At 52.9% G+C, this 19,271-nt stretch overlaps 1 protein-coding gene across 2 annotated transcripts in view; it reads left to right on the forward strand.

The window, feature by feature from the left end:
• The window catches only part of HNRNPUL1 (heterogeneous nuclear ribonucleoprotein U like 1), a 226,452-nt gene that overhangs the window by 186,998 nt on the left and 20,183 nt on the right, over positions 1-19,271 (forward strand). For both annotated transcript variants that reach the window (XM_030217273.1, XM_030217274.1), the window contains exon 13: positions 9,621-9,835. In XM_030217273.1, the coding sequence (XP_030073133.1) occupies positions 9,621-9,835 (215 nt within the window). The remainder of the gene's footprint in view (positions 1-9,620; positions 9,836-19,271) is intronic.

The following is a 19,271-nucleotide window of genomic DNA, read 5'->3' on the forward strand; positions in this document are numbered from 1 at the left end:
CATTAAAATTCATGTGTAACGTAAATGGACTTATGCTGCCGTTACATAAACTAGAACTATTGATAATACTGTTACTGTGCAACACATCAGGAGGTATTCAGGCCAGCTGATATGCTTGATAAGTAAGTCTTTAGAACAATTTTAAAATGTTTTAAATCTCTCAATGCCAGAACATTTGGAGGCAAAGTGTTGGGCCCACTATATAAAGTATAGAAGACATGTATTGCTCCTGGTCTCCCCTTCTTCTCATCTGCTAAACCGATGGGAGGAAGCTGCTTTTGTGCCATTCCCAGTGATGGCCAGTTAATGTGACTTCTGGAGTGCTTAGCCAGCCTGAGATATAGTAGTCATTCTCCGAGGACAAGCAGGCTGCTTGTTCTCACGACTGGGTTGACGTCCACGGCAGCCCCTCAAACCGGAGTAAAAATCTCGTGGGAGGTCCCGCACGCAGGGCACGCCCACCGCGCATGCGCGGCCGTCTTCCCGCCCGTGCGCGACCGTTCCCGCTCAGGTTTTTGCTTTCCGCGCTGGAGAGAGACGCGTCTTCGTCCCTCTCCGTGTGAGCCCTGGAAAACCGATTTGCGGCCTAGTCCGCACTTTATTTCTTGTTATTGCGTGTTCGCGCCCCTTTTTCGTTTTAAAAAAAAAGTTTTTTTTCCTTCCCCTCGTCGTGTTTAGTCGCGGGCGGTTGTCTCTTTTTCTTTTCGGGTGTGCTTTTCACCGCCACCATCGACCATTTTGATTTCGCCGACGCGATTTTTCCGTCGATGTCCTCGAAGATCCCGAGCAGATTCAAAAAGTGTGGTCGGTGCGGCCGGCAGATCTCGCAGACCGATCCTCATGCTTGGTGCCTCCAGTGCCTCGGACCGGAGCATAATTCCAAGGCGTGCGCCTTGTGTCTCGGCTTACGGAAGCGGACGCAAGTGGCGAGGCAAGTTCTTCGGGACCGTCTTTTTGGAACTTGCGCCGGCCCTTCGACGTCGACCTCGACGGCATCGGTGTCAACGGCCGGGTCTTCGGTACCGATGTCAACGGCTTTGGCGCCGACTATGGCATCGACCCCAGGAGCACAGGTTCCCTTGGCCCGACGACCTGCCAGCGACAGCGGTGGTTAGCGGCCGCGTGAGCAGTCCGCCCCGGCCACTCCCGCTGCTCAGGGCCATCGGGACCGAACCATGTCGGATCCGATACCTCAAGGCCGTGAAGACTCCACCTCCTCTTCGTCTATGCCGTGGAGCGCCGATGACGGGCATCGGAAGAAAGCTGCCAAGAAACACCGTCATCGGTCGCCCACGGCGCATGGGACCGGCAGCTCCGGGACGTCGAGAGAAGACTCGACCCCTAGGAAGCGGCAATGCCGGGAGGAGCACTCCCCTTCTGTCGAAGAGGTGTCGATGCGCAGGTCGTCGGGTACCTCGGTACTGTCTCCTGGATCCGGGCAGCTTCCAGCACCGACGCCTGCACCGGCCCCCCTGCCTTTCCCGACAGCGGGCCTAGACGAGTGCCTCCGAGCCATCCTTCCAGGGATCCTGGAAGGGCTGATGTGCCAGGCCTTGCCGGCACCGGGGGTGCTTGCGCCCTTGGTGCCGTTGATGGAGGTGCCGGTGGGCTCTAGTCCGGTGATGAGGTCTTCGACGCCGGCGCCGCTTGCGGCACTGGTGTCGATTGCCACTCAGGTGGAATCGACGTCGATGGAGGGAGGTTCGTCCCCGCCAGCACGGGAGTCCACCTCTCGACGCCATCATCGAGGACGTGGTTCCTCGCAGTCGAGACGGGCCCGGTTGCGGTCTGAGCTGAGAGAGCTCATGTCCAACACCGAGGAGGAGGCCTCGTGGGGGGAGGAGGAGGACCCCAGATATTTCTCCTCCGAGGAGTCTGTGGGCCTTCCCTCCTGTACGCTTATCCTCCCATACCTTTGGTGGGGAAGACCTTACTGAAGCTCAAGCAAGACCGCGGCACCATGATTCTGATCGCGCCCTTTTGGCCCCGTCAGATCTGGTTCCCTCTCCTTCTGGAGTTGTCCTCCGAAGAACCGTGGAGATTGGAGTGTTTTCCGACTCTCATTTCACAGAACGACGGAGCACTTATGCACCCCAACCTTCAGTCTCTGGCTCTCACGGCCTGGATGTTGAGGGCGTAGATTTTGCTTCATTGGGTCTGTCTTAGGGAGTCTCCCATGCCTTGCTTGCCTCTAGAAAGAATTCCACTAAAAAGAGTTACTTTTTCAAGTGGAGGAGGTTTGGTGTGAGAGCAAGGCCCTAGAACCTCGTTCTTGTCCTGCTCAGAACCTGCTTGAATACCTTCTACACTTATCAGAGTCTGGTCTAAAGACCAACTCAGTAAGGAATCACCTTAGTGCAATTAGTGCTTACCATTATCGTGTAGAGAGTAAAGCCATCTCTGGAGAGCCTTTAGTCGTTCGATTCATGAGAGGCTTGCTTTTGTCAAAGCCCCCTGTCAAGCCTCCTGCAGTGTCATGAGATCTCATCGTCGTCCTCACCCAGCTGATGAAACCTCCTTTTGAGCCACTGAATTCATGCCATCTGAAGTACTTCCATATCATCATGCTGATCAATCCATAGACTGGTGGGTTGTGTCCATCTACCAGCAGGTGGAGATAGAGAGCAATCCTTTTGCCTCCCTATATGTGGTCATGTGCTGCCGGAAACTCCTCAGTATGTTCTCTATCTCAGCAGGTGGTGGTCACACACAGCAGCAGCTCTGGCTAGGTCTCCAAGCCTAATTCTTAGGTTTTGTTGAGTACCTGGGGTTGAGGGCTCTTCTTGAGCAAGTGCAAACCTGGTGGTACCAGGTCCCTCCTTTTCTCCCCCCCTCCCGCTGGCTCCGTTAAAAAAAAAAAAAAAAAAATTTGAACGTCCTTTAAGGGCGTTTATTTCAACGTTTATATCAGCGTTTATTGCAGCTGCTCACTGGGACACCAGTTCGTTACAGCTCGGAGCAAGAAGCAGGTAATTTTTACCTTTTGTAGCGGGCAGGGGGTTCCCCGATCGGTCTCCACGTGGCCTATGGCGTCGGAGGGCATGAAGAATCGCTCCCCGGACCGCGTGTGCGCATCTAGCGGGGATGCGGGGGTTTCAAAGCCTGAATCTCTTTTTTTGGGTGTCAGTTTGGAGGCCGGTCAGTGGCCCGGTTCTTCCTCCGGTGCGGCGGTTTTTCCCGCCATAAACACCCATCCCCCGCTGCTGCTCTCCCCCCCCCCCCCCCCCCATTGTGGCCGGCCACTCTGCTCGGACGGCTTCTTCTTGGGCTGTCCTCGAGGTAGGAGACGTTAATGCTATGGTCGCCCTTGATTCGGGTGACAGCAAGAAAGCGGCCAAAGTTAAGCGCCGTTTTTTCCCGCGCGGCTCCTCGGAGTTTCGCGCCGGACGCCATTTTGGATGCGCAGCATGTTTCTCCCCCTCTCTTGCGAGTGCCGGTTGAGGGTGCGTCTAGGGCCGTGGCCCAGGCTGCAGAAGTGCACAGTCGGGGGGGGTTTCTCCCCTGAGTTCATTTTGCTGCTGCATCAGGCTTTCCTTATGCAAAACGCTGCCCCTGCTCCCCTGTCCGATAAAGGGGTTGAGGCCTCCGGAAGCAAACGCCCTCGGGTGGATTTCCAGGCCCTAGAGGGCTCTGTCTCCTCTGATGTAGATGAGGGCAGCGTATCTTTCTCCCAACGGTCCTTTGGGGATTCCTTGGAGGAGATGGATTCCCGCTCGGATGGAGCAGATGACCCCTCTGCAGCGCGGATCTTTCGCTCAGAGGATTTGCCCAACCTGTTAGTGCAGGCCATGAGCATTTTGAAGATTTCCTCTCCAGAGGACGTCTCTCCCTCAGCCTCTGCTGGCTCTGCCAATATGCTGGGGACGAAGCGGCCGCCTAGAACCTTCCACGTGCATGAGGCCATGCACACCTTGATTTCGGCTCAATGGGATGTCCCCGAAGCGAGCTGAAAGTGGCTAGGGCTATGTCCCACCTCTATCCTCTGCCTGAAGGTGAACGGGAGGCCTTTCTTTGGCCTACCGTAGATTCTTTAATCACTGCGGTGACTAAGAAAACGGCGTTGCCGGTGGAAGGTGGCACGGCGCGAAAGGACGCCCAAGACAGAAGATTGGAGGCGGCTTTAAGGTCGTCCTTCGAGGCGGCTGCTTTAAGTTTGCAGGTCTCAGTTTGCGGCTCCTATGTGGCCAGGGCGTGCCTGACGATTGTGCAGCGGGCTTCCCCCTCGGATCCTTCCTTGAGGGCTGATTGGCCGGCCCTGGAATCGGGCTTGGCAGACTTGCTGTATGATGTCTTGAGAGCCTCGGCTAAAGGTATGGCTCAGACAGTCTCTGCACGGCGTTGGCTTTGGCTGAAGCATTGGTCTGCTGACCACGCCTCTAAGTCTCGCCTGGCTAAGTTGCCTTTTAAAGGCAAGCTGCTCTTTGGGGTCGAGGTGGACAAAATTGTGACCGATCTCGGCACGTCTAAGGGCAAGAGGTTACCAGAGGTCAGGGCTCGGGCCAGTGGTGCCCGCCCCGGTTCCTCCAAAGGACGGTTTCAGGAAGCCTGTCGGTATCGCCCGGGCAAGTCGGGCTCCTCTGCCCCCTCTTCCTTCAAGAGGAACTTCTCCCCCAAGCAACATTCCTTTCGCAGAGACCGCCGTCCCGGAGGTGCGTCCTCCGGTCCTCCCCCAGGGTCTCGGACCCAATGATGGGGCCCTGGTCCATGGCCCAGAGCAGATTGGAGGACGCCTGTCCTTGTTTCTGGGCGAGTGGACCAGGGTAACTTCAGACGCTTGGGTGCTGGAAGTCATCAGAGACGGCTACAAGCTAGAGTTCTGCCGACCCTTAAGAGACAGGTTTGTGCACTCTCTCTGCAAGTCTCCGGTCAAAGCTGTGGCAGTGCATCAGACTTTGGACAATCTGATCCGCCTGGGTGTGGTCGTTCCGGTGCCAGAAGATCAGCTTGGCAAGGGACGTTACTCCATTTACTTTGTGGTACCAAAGAAAGGAGGTTCTGTACGGCCTATCCTCGACCTCAAAGGGGTCAATCGGGCCTTGAAAGTTCGGCACTTCCGAATGGAGACTCTCCGCTCTGTTATAGTGGCAGTGAAGGTAGGGGAGTTCCTGGCATCCTTGGACATCAAGGAAGCTTACTTGCATATTCCCATCTGCCTCCTCATCAACGCTTTCTGCGTTTTGCAGTCCTGGGCCGACACTTCCAGTTCAGAGCCCTCCCGTTCGGGTTGGCTACTGCTCCGCGGACCTTCTCCAAAGTAATGGTGGTCATTGCGGCCTTCCTACGAAAGGAAGGAGTACAAGTCCATCCTTATCTGGACGACTGGTTGATCCGAGCCCCCTCTTATGCAGAGTGCGGCAGAGCTGTAGACCGGGTGATTGCTCTTTTGAGCTCCCTGGGGTGGATCATCAACTGGGAGAAAAGCCAGCTGCGCCCGACTCAGTCCCTGGAGTATCTGGGAGTTCGTTTCGACACCCAAGTGGGCAGAGTGTTCCTGCCAGACAATCGGATTGTCAAACTTCAGGCTCAGGTGGACCAGTTCCTAGTAGCCTCTCTTCTTCGGGCTTGGGACTATGTGCAGCTGTTGGGCTCTATGACGGCCACGATGGAAGTAGTGCCCTGGCCAGGGCCCATATGAGACCTCTAAAGCACTCTCTGCTGCAGCGCTGGACTCCAGTGTCGGAGGATTACGCTGTGCGCCTTCCCTTGGACCCAGCGGTGCGCAAGGCGCTGAGCTGGTGGCTGAGGACAGACGTCCGCAGGAATGCCTCTTTTGACCCCCGGAGTGGGTTGTCGTCACGACGGACGCCTCTTTGACGGGCTGGGGAGCCCACTGCTTGGGAAGGACAGCGCAGGGGCTCTGGTCTCCTGCAGAGGCAAAGTGGTCTATCAACCTCCTGGAACTCAGAGCCATTCGGTTGGCGCTTTTGGAGTTTCTCCCGGTACTGGCGGTGAAGCCAGTACGGGTCCTGTCGGACAATGCCACGGCTGTGGCCTATGTCAATCGCCAGGGAGGTACCAAGCGCGCCCCTCTAGCCAAGGAGGCCAGGAAGCTATGCCTGTGGGCAGAAGCAAACCTGGAACAGCTGTCGGCGGCCCACATTGCGGGAGTCATGAATGTCAAGGCGGACTTTCTCAGTCGTCATACCTTGGATCCCGGAGAGTGGCAGCTATCGGCTCAGGCGTTCTTGGACATCACGAAGCGCTGGGGCCAGCCGAGCATAGATCTGATGGCGTCATCGGCCAGTTGCCAAGTGCTGCGCTTTTTCAGCAGAGGACGGGACCCTCGATCTCTGGGAGTAGATGCTCTTCTCCAACAGTGGCCGACACAGGAGCTCCTCTATGTCTTCCCGCCCTGGCCCATGTTGGGCAGGGTGCTAGGCTGGGTGGCAAAGCATCCGGGCCGGGTAATCCTGGTGGGTCCGGACTGGCCCAGACATCCCTGGAATGCGGACTTGATCAGGCTCTCAGTGGACGGCCCTTTGCAGGTGCCAGCGGAGCGGGGCTTGTTGCATCAGGGTCCCGTGGTGGTGGAGGATCCCTCCCCCTTTGGTCTTACGGCCTGGCTATTGAGCGGCAGCGTCTGAGGAAGAAGGGCTTCTCAGACAAGGTCCTCGCCACTATGCTGAGAGCGAGGAAGCGCTCTACTTCTGCTTACGCCAGGGTTTGACGTACCTTTGCATCGTGGTGTGAGGCAGGCTCTCTTTCTCCCTTCACTGCTCCAATTTCTTCAGTGTTGGCGTTCCTGCAAGAAGGTCTAGAGAAAGGCCTGTCGCTCAGTTCCCTTAAAGTCCAGGTAGCGGCTCTGGCTTGCTTCAGGGGTCGCCTGAAGGGTGCTTCCCTAGCCTCGCAGCCAGATGTGGCTCAAGGGAGTTAATCACCTACGCCCTCCTCTGCGCTCGGTGGTGCCTGCGTGGAATCTCAATCTGGTGCTAAGAGCCTTGCAGAAGCCGCCTTTTGAACCCTTGTCGAGGGCATCTCTGAAAGACCTGACGTTGAAAGCAGTCTTTTTGGTGGCTATCACTTCAGCCAGACGAGTTTCCGAGCTCCAGGCGCTATCATGTCGGGAACCCTTCCTGCAGTTCACTGAGGCAGGAGTGTCTATTCGCACGGTGCCTTCCTTCCTGCCCAAGATTGTTTCTCGTTTCCATGTGAATCAGCAGCTCTGCCTACCCTCCTTTCGTAGGGAGGACTACCCAGAGGAGTACTCTGCTCTCAAATATCTAGATGTGAGACGAGTCATCATCAGATACTTGGAAGTGACCAATGATTTCCGGAAGTCGGATCATCTGTTTGTGCTGTTCGCAGGTCCTCGTAAGGGTCTGCAGGCATCCAAGCCTACAGTGGCACGATGGGTCAAGGAAACCATTGCAGCGGCTTATGTGGCCGCAGGGAAGATGCCGCCTATCCAGCTGAAGGCTCACTCCACTAGAGCACAGGCGGCCTCGATGGCAGAGGCCGGGTCCGTCTCCTTGGAAGAGATTTGTAAGGCAGCAACTTGGGCATCGGCTCATACCTTCTCCAGGCATTACCGCTTGACTGTGGCTGCTCAGGCGGAAGCCCGGTTTGGAGCTTCAGTGTTGCGGTCAGGGATTTCTATGTCCCGCCCTGGGTGAGTACTGCTTCGGTACATCCCACCAGTCTATAGATTGATCAGCATGATGATATGGAAGGTAAAATTATGTATCATACCTGATAATTTTCTTTCCATTAATCATAGCTGATCAATCCATAGCCCCTCCCAGATATCTGTTCTGTTTATATTCTGGTTGCATTTCAGGTTCAAGTTTAGGCTTCTGTTCCTGTTCAGGAGGATCTTCGTGTTCAAGCTTTTTCGATTGAATTCTTCTGGAGTTACAGTGAGCTGCTGCATTCCTCTCCCCTCCGTTTTACGGGGCTGGATTGAGACCTAAATTCTGCTGGCGCTCCCTCCCGCTTCGTGCGGCTGTAGGGCAGCTTTGTACCCCTCCTGCTTCGGCGGTGTTGGGGTCAGTCAGCTCCTCCTGCAGGATAAGCCAGATCCCCCCCCCCCCCCCCCGCATCGGCGGGTGTGGTGTCCCTCCCCCGCTCCGCGGGGATGAGCTGGACGAATTCCCCTCCCCCACTTGTGTGGGGATGAGCTGGGTTGATTCCCCTCCCCCGTTTGGTGGTGGTGAGCTGGGCAGAGTGTCCCTTTGTGGGTGTAATTCTCTAAGCGCTGAGTCCTGCTGATGGAGCTTTGATATCGACATACTGAGGAGTTTCCAGCAGCACATGACCACATATAGGGAGGCAAAAGGATTGCTCTCATCTCCACCTGCTGGTAGATGGACACAACCCACCAGTCTATGGATTGATCAGCTATGATTAATGGAAAGAAAATTATCAGGTATGATACATAATTTTACCTTGACCTGGAAGGTCATTTTCTTGGTGGCAGTTACTTCAGCTCGTAGAGTCAGTGAGCTTCAAGCCCTGGTAGCTCATGCTCCTTATACTAAATTTCATCATAACAGAGTAGTCCTCCGCACTCACCCTAAGTTCCTGCCAAAGGTGGTGTCGGAGTTCCATCTTAACCAGTCAATCGTCTTGCCAACATTCTTTCCCAGACCGCATACCCGCCCTGCTGAACGTCAGTTGCACACATTGGACTGCAAGCGAGCGTTGGCCTTCTATCTGGAGCTGACGCAGCCCCTCTGCCCAATTGTTTGTTTCTTTCGACCCCAATAGGAAGGGGGTTGCTGTCGGGATACGCACCATCTCCAGTTGGCTAGCAGATTGCATTTCCTTCACTTATGCCCTGGCTGGGCTGACTCTTGAGGGTCATGTCATGGCTCACAATGTTCGAGCCATGGCTGCGTCAGTGGCCCACTTGAAGTCAGCCACTATTGAAGAGATTTGCAAGGCTGCGACGTGGTCATCTGTCCACACATTCACATCACATTACTGCCTCCAGCAGGATACCCGACGCGACAGTCGGTTCGAGCAGTCGGTGTTGCAGAATCTGTTTGGGGTTTGAATCCAACTCCATCCTCCAGGACCCGATTTTATTCTGTTCAGGCTGCACTCTCAGTTAGTTGTTCTTCGTAGGTCAATTTCTGTTATGCCCTCGCCGTTGCGAGGTTCAATTGACCTGGTTTCTTGTTTTGAGTGAGCCTGAGAGCTAGGGATAACCCAGTCGTGAGAACAAGCAGCCTGCTGGTCCTCGGAGAAAGTGAATGATACATACCTGTAGCAGGTGTTCTCCGAGGACAGCAGGCTGATTGTTCTCACCTACCCTCCCTCCTCCCCTTTGGAGTTGCGTTTTTTCCTCAATTCTTTGCTTGTCATTCAACTGAGCGGGAACGGTCACGCAGGGACGGGAAGACAGCCGCGCATGCACGGTGGGCGTGCCCTGCGTGCGGGACCTCCCGCGAGATTTTTACTCTGGTTTGAGGGGCTGCCGTGGACAGCAACCCAGTCGTGAGAACAATCAGCCTGCTGTCCTCGGAGAACACCTGCTACAGGTATGTATCATTCGCTTTCCCAAACCCCACAAATCTCCTTGCTGGACAACTGCTACTAGCCCAGCTTCTTGTTTAAAATCTGATGATTGCTGAATTCTTGTCTCTGTTATAATATGTTGTGCTTTGGGTTCTGTCTAGCTTCAGGTTTCAGCCATGGTAGTGGCTTTACCCAGAATCGGTGGGGAAGCGGGAATCGGGACAGTAACTCCAGTAATCGAGGTGGTTACAACAGAAACAGCCAGCAACAGCAGCAGCAGCAGCACCAAAGTTACAGCCCTGTTCGTAGTTCAAACAATTACAAGAGTAGCGGTGTCCCCACCCCTAGCACGCCTGCTAGCTACAACCAAGGGCAGGTGAGGAATGTACCCTTCTCTCATCTCCATGCCTGCTGACACTTCATATTGTTAACACATTTATGTAGTTTTTTCTAACTAAGATTGTATAGTATAGGATGGTGATTTTCGGGCCAAGTGCCTTAAAAAAATGGCAGTGTCACTATTAAGGTATCTCTGGTGGGAACCAGCTGTCCAAGGACTCATCACTCTTCCCCACCCCATGCTTTCCTGCTTTTGAACTTTCCTTTTGACTATCAACAGTTTTAAAACTCATGTTCAAATTGTTCATCTTAAAAGAAAGATGGCCGACGGACAGGAGCTCTAGTACAGAGCTCCCGATCCAAAGAGGGATCTCGGGCTGACTTGGACCTCCGAACAACAACTCGGAGAGCGAACCGTGCATCCAGAGGTACGGAGATAGTGGGGGTGAGCCGTAGCCATATTCTAGGCGTCTGACGGCCTCCCCACCGATATCATTGAGACTTTGACACAGCGCCAATGCGACCAACCCGAGCCACGAGGCCCAAGGTGAGCCTGACCACACGACAGGCCACACGTCCAGCCGAGGGATAGAAGGTGGTCCGGAACGGACCAGAGATGGACTTGTGGACGCCCCCGAACCAAGACGCGGAAATCCCCAGAGACCCGTGAGGTGGACACTACGATTCGGGACACTCACCTGGAACAATCACCCGAGCACACCGGACATCCTGCCATTCGTGAACCTCCCGGCGCTGAATCTGAGTAGCAAAGCGATAGCGAGGAAGGAACCACCCCGTTGGGATATCCATCGAACGCACAAAAAACCTCCGGCCCGTGAGCCGGCCCATCTGCCCTGAAGACTGCAGCATGAGAGGCCGCAGAGCCGAGAGTCGGAAGCGCCAGAGGGAGCCCGGTAAGACAGCCACACACTGCAGCCCCAAGACCACGCGCCACCCGACCTCGGCATCAGACAGACTGCAGTTTACCACCGTTGACGAAACACCCGAACGCAACAACCCCTGCACTGACGAACACCAACCGAAGAACGCTGCCACGCCGACAATCACCATCCCAGCGACGTCCCCCTCCAGATCGGCTGTTTGTCCGTTGGACCTGAATCGGAACCCGCCGATCAGGCCTACCACCAGCGCCAACCAGTGAGAGGGGGACCTGGCTGGTAAGTAGGGCACAGAGCGTGGGATGAAGTGAGGAAAGAGCTGGGCGTGATGTGCAGCGAGGCGAACGGAGGTGAAGGTGAGCAGGGGTTCGCTGGGAGTGGACGCGGCACACATCGAAACTGACTGTCTGGTCCACTGAAAGTAAGGAGGCCAATTTGGTGGATCTCTATTTTCACTCCACTTGAAACTGTCGTTGCCAAGTACTCAACCACAGCAAGCAAACCTATAAGCTGCTGCATGGAGGTTAATAGACAGGAGTGGAAATGAGCCTAGTCAGTCCTCTGTAAACAAGGAAGCCAAATTGCTTAATTTCTATTTCTAATACCCTTCAGCCGTCATCCAGTATACTCATTTCCTTCCCAACAAACCTATAACCTGCGGCAAGGAGGCTTAAAAGACAGGATTGGAAGTGAACCTATCTAAACCACTATGAGGGCAGCTGCAGAATAACACTCCTCCAGGTAAACTACTTGATCAGCTGGGGAAAAAAAAACCCACATCCAACTCGGTGTACCAGAACTGTATTACCTTAATACTGCTTTAAAGAACTTTAACTCTGTACTAACTTACTGTTTACGCTGCACTGTGTATACTGCACTGCTTACTGTTTAAGTTGCACTGCTTATACTGTACTGCTTATAATGCACTGCGTATACTGTTTATATTGTGCACTGCTTACTGTTTAAGCTGCATTGCTCATACTGCACTGTTTATACTGTACTGCTTATACCGTACTGCGTATACTATACTGCTTACTGTTTAAGTTGTACACGAACTACAGCCAACATGAATACCAAAAAACTATTCATGATAATTTACTTCCTCCCCCTAATCTACCACGCATGGACCACTCCCAACTTAAACAACAACCTACCCCACAATACATAAACCCTATAGACAACCCATCTACAACTCACCAGACCAAAAGAATAACAACCAACTAAAAGGAAAAATAAATACATACGGAAATAACCAACAGAAAGGGAAGAAAGGAAACAACAAAACCAAATACCAAGAGAACAGGCAACTAATAAAAATTAACACATCTATGGCCCGGACTGAACCGTACACGACTCCCAGTCAGGATTTCGTTCTAATCACAGTACTGAAACAGTACTAGTTACGCTCATGACTAAATTCAAACAAACAATTGCAACCGGCAAGAATATATTACTTCTACAATTCGACATGTCAAGCGCCTTTGACATGGTTGATCATGGAATCCTACTACACATCCTTGAATACTTCGGTATCGGAGGCAACGTTCATAATTGGTTTAAAGGATTCCTAACCACACGCTCATATCAAGTTACATCAAATTCGATTACATCAGCCACATGGACACCTGAATGTGGAGTTCCACAGGGATTTCCCCTCTCACTGACTATATTCAACCTAATGATGACACCCTTGGCCAAACTACTATCAAACCAAAACCTCAACCCATACATTTACACTGATGATGTAATGATCTACATCCCATTCAAACAAGACCTAAAAGAATTTTCCAATGACATCAACCAAAGTCTACATATCACCTGGGCAGATGCCTTTCAATTAAAACTCAACGCAGAAAAAACCCAATGCCTAATACTCACCTCTCAACACAACGAGCAAATTTACCACCATCAACGCACCAAAACTAAATCTACCAATTTCGGAAACCCTGAAAATTCTTGGAGTTACCATTGATCGGCACCTAACACTTGAATCACGCAAAAAACACAACCAAAAAGATGTTCCGCTTAATTTGGAAATTAAAAAGAGTAAGACCATTCTTCCCAAGGACCGTCTTCCATAATCTGGTACAATCATTAGTACTCAGTCATCTAGACTACTGCAACTCACTCTACGCTGGCTGCAAGGAGCTAATACTCAAAAAAACTCCAAACAGCCCAGAACACGGCGGCCAGACTCATATTTGGAAAATCAAAATACGAAATTGCTAAACCCCTACGAGAGAAGCTACACTAGCTCCCACTCAAAGAACACATCACATTAAAAATATGTACCCTAGTACATAAAATCATCTATGGCGATGCCCCAGCCTACATGTCAGACCTGATAGACCTACCACCCAGGAATGCTAAAAAATAATCTCGCACATTTTCATTTTCATTTCCCCAACTGTAAAGGTCTAAAATACAAATTAATGCACGCATCAACCTTTTCCTATATGAGCACGCAATTCTGGAACGCATTGCCACGCAACCCAAAAGCTACCTATTAACTGACCAATTTCCGTAAACTACTAAAGACCCATCTCTTCGACAAGATATACCACAAAGATCAAAACATGTGAAACTCCCACATATATCCAGAAATGTTAATAATGTCTTCTGTTATATTACTATCATGTATTCCATTACCATGCAACCCAACATCCTTCTGTAACACCAAATGTCTATTCTCTTCTCATTTCCATTATCCATGATTTATTGTAAGCCACGTTGAGCCTGCAAAGAGGTGGGAAAATGTGGGATACAAATGCAATAAATAATAAAATAAATAACTTGTCTAATCTCATATGTAGCAAGATTAGAATTGCTAGCCTGCCAGTTCTGAAATTTCATGTGTTGCTGGCATTAGGGACATGGGAGCTACCAAATACTGATATGACTGTTTTGTAGCATCCATTCACAATTCTCTTATATATTTTTTTTGGCATGTAAAAAAAAAAACAGAAAAAAAGGGTGCCATAAAATTTGTTAAAAAAAGCAGCCATGATGGAAAACAAGAAGTTCCTTATTGTCCCACCAGACCAGTCTAGATGCTTGGGATTGCCTTCTCCAACCTCAGATGGAGACTGAAAACCACTTAACTATATAACATCACTCAAGTCCTGAGCAAATGGTGAGTGGAGGAGTGGCCTAGTGGTTAGGGTGGTGGACTTTGGTCCTGAGGAACTGAGTTTGATTCCCACTTCAGGCACAGGCAGCTCCTTATGACTCTGGGCAAGTCACTTAACCCTCCATTGCCCCAGGTACAAATAAGTACCTGTATATAATATGCAAGCCGCATTGAGCCTGCCATGAGTGGGAAAGCGCGGGGTGCAAATGTAATAAATAAATAAATACAAAATAATTGAGGTATTTTGTGTAGTCTGCAACTTGTTGGGCGTAGATATTCTGCCCCCCACCCCCAAATTCATTTAGAGAAAAAAAGAGGTAGGCAATGTCCAGAGCCTGGGATACTACACCTGGTGGTATTGGGTCATTTCTCCCCTTCTCCCCCCAAACTTCCGTCACTGTAGACTTGCTACACGGGCCTTGGTCCCAACTCCTAGAAAGCCCCCAGGAACAGGTACGGCAAGTGAAAACATTAAAAATAGTTGTCGGTTAGGCAACCAGTAGTCTCGGGAAATCACTTCTTGGCCATTGTCTGCAGACAAGGCTGCCTCTTATGGCTCCCTTCAGCAGTATAGACAGCCAGGAGCTGTTTGACGAACTTGAGCCTGTATCAAGCCTGTAACCCAGCTGGTCTTGGGCAGGTGGGTGCACCACAAAGCAGTTGGCCACTTGTTTGGAGCACACATAAGGCTGTTCAGCTTGTGGCATTCACTGCTTGAGGGTCTCAGACAGCTGGTGCTACTGATGTGTACCATGGGGGTTGATCTCACTGGTAGTCAGTTTGACCCGCAGGGATCAACAGCTGAACATGGAGGCAGTCCTAGTGACTGAACATGGAGCAGGTCTAGAGACTAAAGAAAACCTGATTTTAGTGGGAAACACTGCCATATTGCTCCTGGACAGGATGAGGTAGGTAGGAATTGGAAGCAGCAGAAGGGCCTGGGAGGCAGGTAGACTGTGTAGACCCAGGGCAAATGCAAGGATTTTCCCCTGAATTTGTGCTCCTTATACACAAAGCATTCTTCCTGGAATCCAATATGCTGGCAGAACAGGCAAGAGGGAGAGGCCCTCGGGGGTTAAGTAACCTTGTTTGTCCCTTGAAAAAGACTTTCTCGACATGGAGTTGTGGTGTCTGTGGAATCACTGGGCCTGGCCAGTGAGGAGAGGTCAGTCAAAGCTTCCCATCCTGTGTCAAGGAGCAGAAAATCGTAGGTTCTTACCTGTAATGGTAGTTTTCCGTGTACAAAGGATCTTCTAGCCACACCTCTGAATATATGCCACGGTGACGTGCGTGACCTGGCTATCCAATAGGAATGCTTAAAAAGTAAACATATTAGCATTAGCGCATTCCCGCCCAGACATACAGTATAAATACCATTGACAGCTCAGAACAGTCAGTTAAATAAAATAGCTACGACAACTAGGGAGGGTAGGGAGGGATTGTGTGGGTAGAAGATCCTTTGTCCACGGCAAACTACCGTTACAGGTAAGAAACTATGATTTTTCCATGGACAGGATCTTCTAGCCACACCTCTGAAGACTCCCAAGCATACACAGGTAACCACATGTGATATATTAAAACATGAAGTACCACCAAACATGATTTCAGAAAGTGTTACTTGTGATAGGAGGAGGAGGAAAGTTGTCGTTTACATTGCCTCCCGTAGAATCGACAGCCCAAACAGCGAATCTGCTCGAGATGCTGCATCAAGACAGTAGTGCTTTGAAAAAGTATGGAGAGATGACCATGTCACTGCCCTACAAATATCTAAGAGATATTTGCACTATTCAAAAATGCAGTTGAGGTAGCCATAGCTCGCAACTTATGGGCTGTAACATGAGGATGTGAATCTTGCTGATAACAAAAATGTATACACTGAGTAACATATGAAGAAAGTGTTCTCTTAGACACTGTCGTTCTCCGAGGACAAGCAGGCTGCTTGTTCTCACGACTGGGTTAACGTCCATGGCAGCCCCCACCAACGTGAACAAAACTTCGCGGGCGGTCCCGCACGCAGGGCACGCCCACCGCGCATGCGCGGCCGTCTTCCCGCCCGTGCGTGACCGTTCCCGCTCAGTCTTTTCTTTTCCGTGCTGGAGAGAGCCGTGTTCGTCTCTCTCTCTGTCAGCCCCGGAAACCGGATCGCGTTGTTAGCGCAAATCTTATTTTTTTTTCGTTGCCGCGTTTCTCTTTAGTTTTCCTTTTAAAAAAAACGCGCTGAACTTGATTTTCCCTCGTCTCTTAGCGGGGGCGTCGCGTTGCGGCCTTGTGGCCGCGCGGTCGATTTCTTTTCGAGGTGTGATTTTTACCGCCACCATCGACGACTTTGATTTCGCCGACGCGATTTTTCCGTCGATGTCCTCGAAGGTCCCGAGTGGATTTAAAAAGTGTGGTCGGTGCGGCCGGCATATCTCGCAGACCGACACTCACGCTTGGTGCCTCGGGCCGGAGCACGATACCAAGTCGTGTACTTTGTGTCTCGGTCTCCGGAAACGGACACAAGTAGCGAGGCAAGTTCTTCGGGACCGTCTTTTTGGAACTTGCGCTGGCCCCTCGACTTCGAGGGCATCGGTATCGACGGCCGGTTCTTCGGTACCGGTATCGATGTCCACGAAATCGGCACCGATGGCATCGACCCCAGGAGCACAGGTCCCATCGGCCCGCCGGTCCTCCGGTGACGGCAGGGGTGAGAGGCCGCGTGGGCAATCGGCCCCAGTCACTCCCTCTACCCAGGGCCCTCGGAACCGAACCCTGTCAGACACGGTCCCTCGAGGCCTCCTCCTCCTCCATTCCACCAAGCGCCGATGACGGGCACCGCAAGAAAACGAAGAAGCACCGTCATCGGTCGCCATCGATGCATCCGGCTCCCGGCGCCGAAGAGGAGTCTACGCCGAGGAAGCAACAGCGTCGAGAGGAGAGGTCCCCCTCTGTAGTAGAGGTACCGCCACGTCAGGGTCCCAGCGGTGCAGTCTCCTGGACCCGAACAGCTTCCGGCACCGACGCCTCTACCGGCCCCCTCGCCTTTCCCGACAGCGGGCCTGGACGAGTTCTTCCGAGCCATCCTTCTGGGGATCTTGGAAGGGCTGATGCGCCAGACTGTGCCGGCACCGGGGGTGCTTGCGCCCTCGGCGCCGTTGACTGTGGCGCCGGCGAGCTCTAGCCCGGTGCCGAGGCCTTCGACGCCGCTTGCGGCGCCGGTCTCGACCGCCACGCAGGTGGAGTCGACGTCGATGGAGGGAGCTTCATCCCCGCCGGCGCGGGAGTTTACCGCTCGACGACACCACCGAGGCCTCGGTGCCTCGACGTCGAGCCGGGCCCGGTTGAGGACTCAGCTGCACGAGCTTATGTCCGACACCGAGGAAGAGGCCTCGTGGGAGGAGGAGGACCCCAGATATTTCTCCTCGGAGGAGTCTGTGGGCCTTCCCTCCGACCCCACTCCTTCACCGGAGAGGAAGCTCTCGCCACCTGAGAGCCTCTCCTTTGCCTCCTTTGTCAGGGATATGTCTATTTGCATTCCCTTTCCCGTGGTCTCTGTGGATGAGCCGAGGGCTGAGATGCTTGAGGTCCTCGACTATCCATCACCACCTAGAGAGTCCTCCACGGTACCGTTGCACAATGTCCTCAAAGAGACACTGCTTCGGAACTGGTTGAGACCATTATCTAATCCCACCATCCCGAAGAAAGCAGAGTCCCAATACAGAATCCACTCGGACCCAGAGTTAATGCGGCCCCAATTGCCTCATGACTCGGCGTTCTTGGACTCTGCTCTCAAGAGGGCACGGAGTTCGAGGGATACCGCCTCGGCGCCCCCGGGGCGGGAGTCTCGCACTCTGGACTCGTTTGGGAGGAAGGCCTACCAATCTTCCATGCTCGTGACCCGCATCCAGTCTTACCAGCTCTACACGAGCATCCACATGCGGAACAATGTGAAGCAACTGGCGGACCTGGTTGACAAGCTCCCGCCGGAGCAGTCCAGGCCTTTTCAGGAGGTGGTCAGGCAGCTGAAGGCGTGCAGAAAGTTCCTGTCCAGGGGTATATATGACACCTGTGACGTGGCATCTCGTGCTGCGGCCCAAGGTATAGTGATGCGCAGGCTCTCATGGCTGCGTGCCTCTGACCTGGACAACTGCACCCAGCAGAGACTGGCCGACGTCCCTTGCCGGGGGGATAATATTTTTGGCGAGAAGGTCGAGCAGCTGGTGGACCAACTGCATCAGCGGGAAACCGCCCTCGACAAGCTCTCCCACCGGCCGCCTTCAGCATCCACCTCAGCAGGTGGACGTTTTTCCCGGGCCCGGCAGGCTGCGCCCTATGCCTTTACCAAGCGTAGGTACACCCAGCCAGCCCGAAGGCTTCGTCAGGCACAGGGACAGTCCCAGCGCGCTCGTTCTCGTCAACAGCGTGCGCCTAAGCAGCCACCTGCGCCTCCACAGCAAAAGCCGGGGACGGGCTTTTGACTGGATCCATGGGAACATAGCCGCCCTCAAAGTGTCCGTACCGGACGATCGGCCGGTCGGAGGGAGGTTAAAATTTTTTCACCAAAGGTGGCCTCTCATAACCTCCGACCAGTGGGTTCTCCAAATAGTGCGGTGCGGATACGCCCTCAATTTGGCCTCTCTGCCACCAAATTGTCCTCCGGGAGCTCAATCCTTCAGCTCCCATCACAAGCAGGTACTTGCCGAGGAACTCTCCGCCCTTCTCAGCGCCAATGTGGTCGAGCCCGTACCACCCGGGCAGGAAGGGCAGGGATTCTATTCCAGGTACTTCCTTGTGGAAAAGAAAACAGGGGGGATGCGTCCCATCCTAGACCTGAGAGGCCTGAACAAATTCCTGGTCAATGAAAAGTTCAGGATGCTTTCCTTGGGCACCCTTCTGCCAATGATTCAGAAAAACGATTGGCTATGTTCCCTGGATTTAAAGGACGCATACACTCCCATCCCGATACTGCCAGCTCACAGACAGTATCTCAGATTCCGCCTGGGCACACGGCACTTTCAGTATTGTGTGCTGCCCTTTGGGCTCGCCTCTGCCCCACGGGTGTTTACAAAGTGCCTCGTGGTGGTAGCAGCGTATCTACGGAAGCTGGGAGTGCACGTGTTCCCATATCTCTACGATTGGCTGGTCAAGAACACCTCGGAGGCAGGAGCTCTCCGGTCCATGCAATGCACTATTCACCTCCTGGAGCTGCTGGGGTTTGTGATAAATTACCCAAAGTCCCATCTCCAGCCAGCCCAGTCTCTGGAATTCATAGGAGCTCTGCTGAATACTCAGACGGCTCAGGCCTTCCTTCCCGAAGCGAGGGCCAACAACCTCCTGTCCCTGGCTTCCCAGACCAGAGCGTCTCAGCAGATCACAGCTCAGCAGATGTTGAGACTTCTGGGTCATATGGCCTCCACAGTTCATGTGACTCCCATGGCTCGTCTTCACATGAGATCTGCTCAATG

The sequence above is a fragment of the Microcaecilia unicolor genome, chromosome 11 (assembly GCF_901765095.1).
Source record: "Microcaecilia unicolor chromosome 11, aMicUni1.1, whole genome shotgun sequence".
NCBI lineage: Eukaryota > Metazoa > Chordata > Amphibia > Gymnophiona > Siphonopidae > Microcaecilia > Microcaecilia unicolor.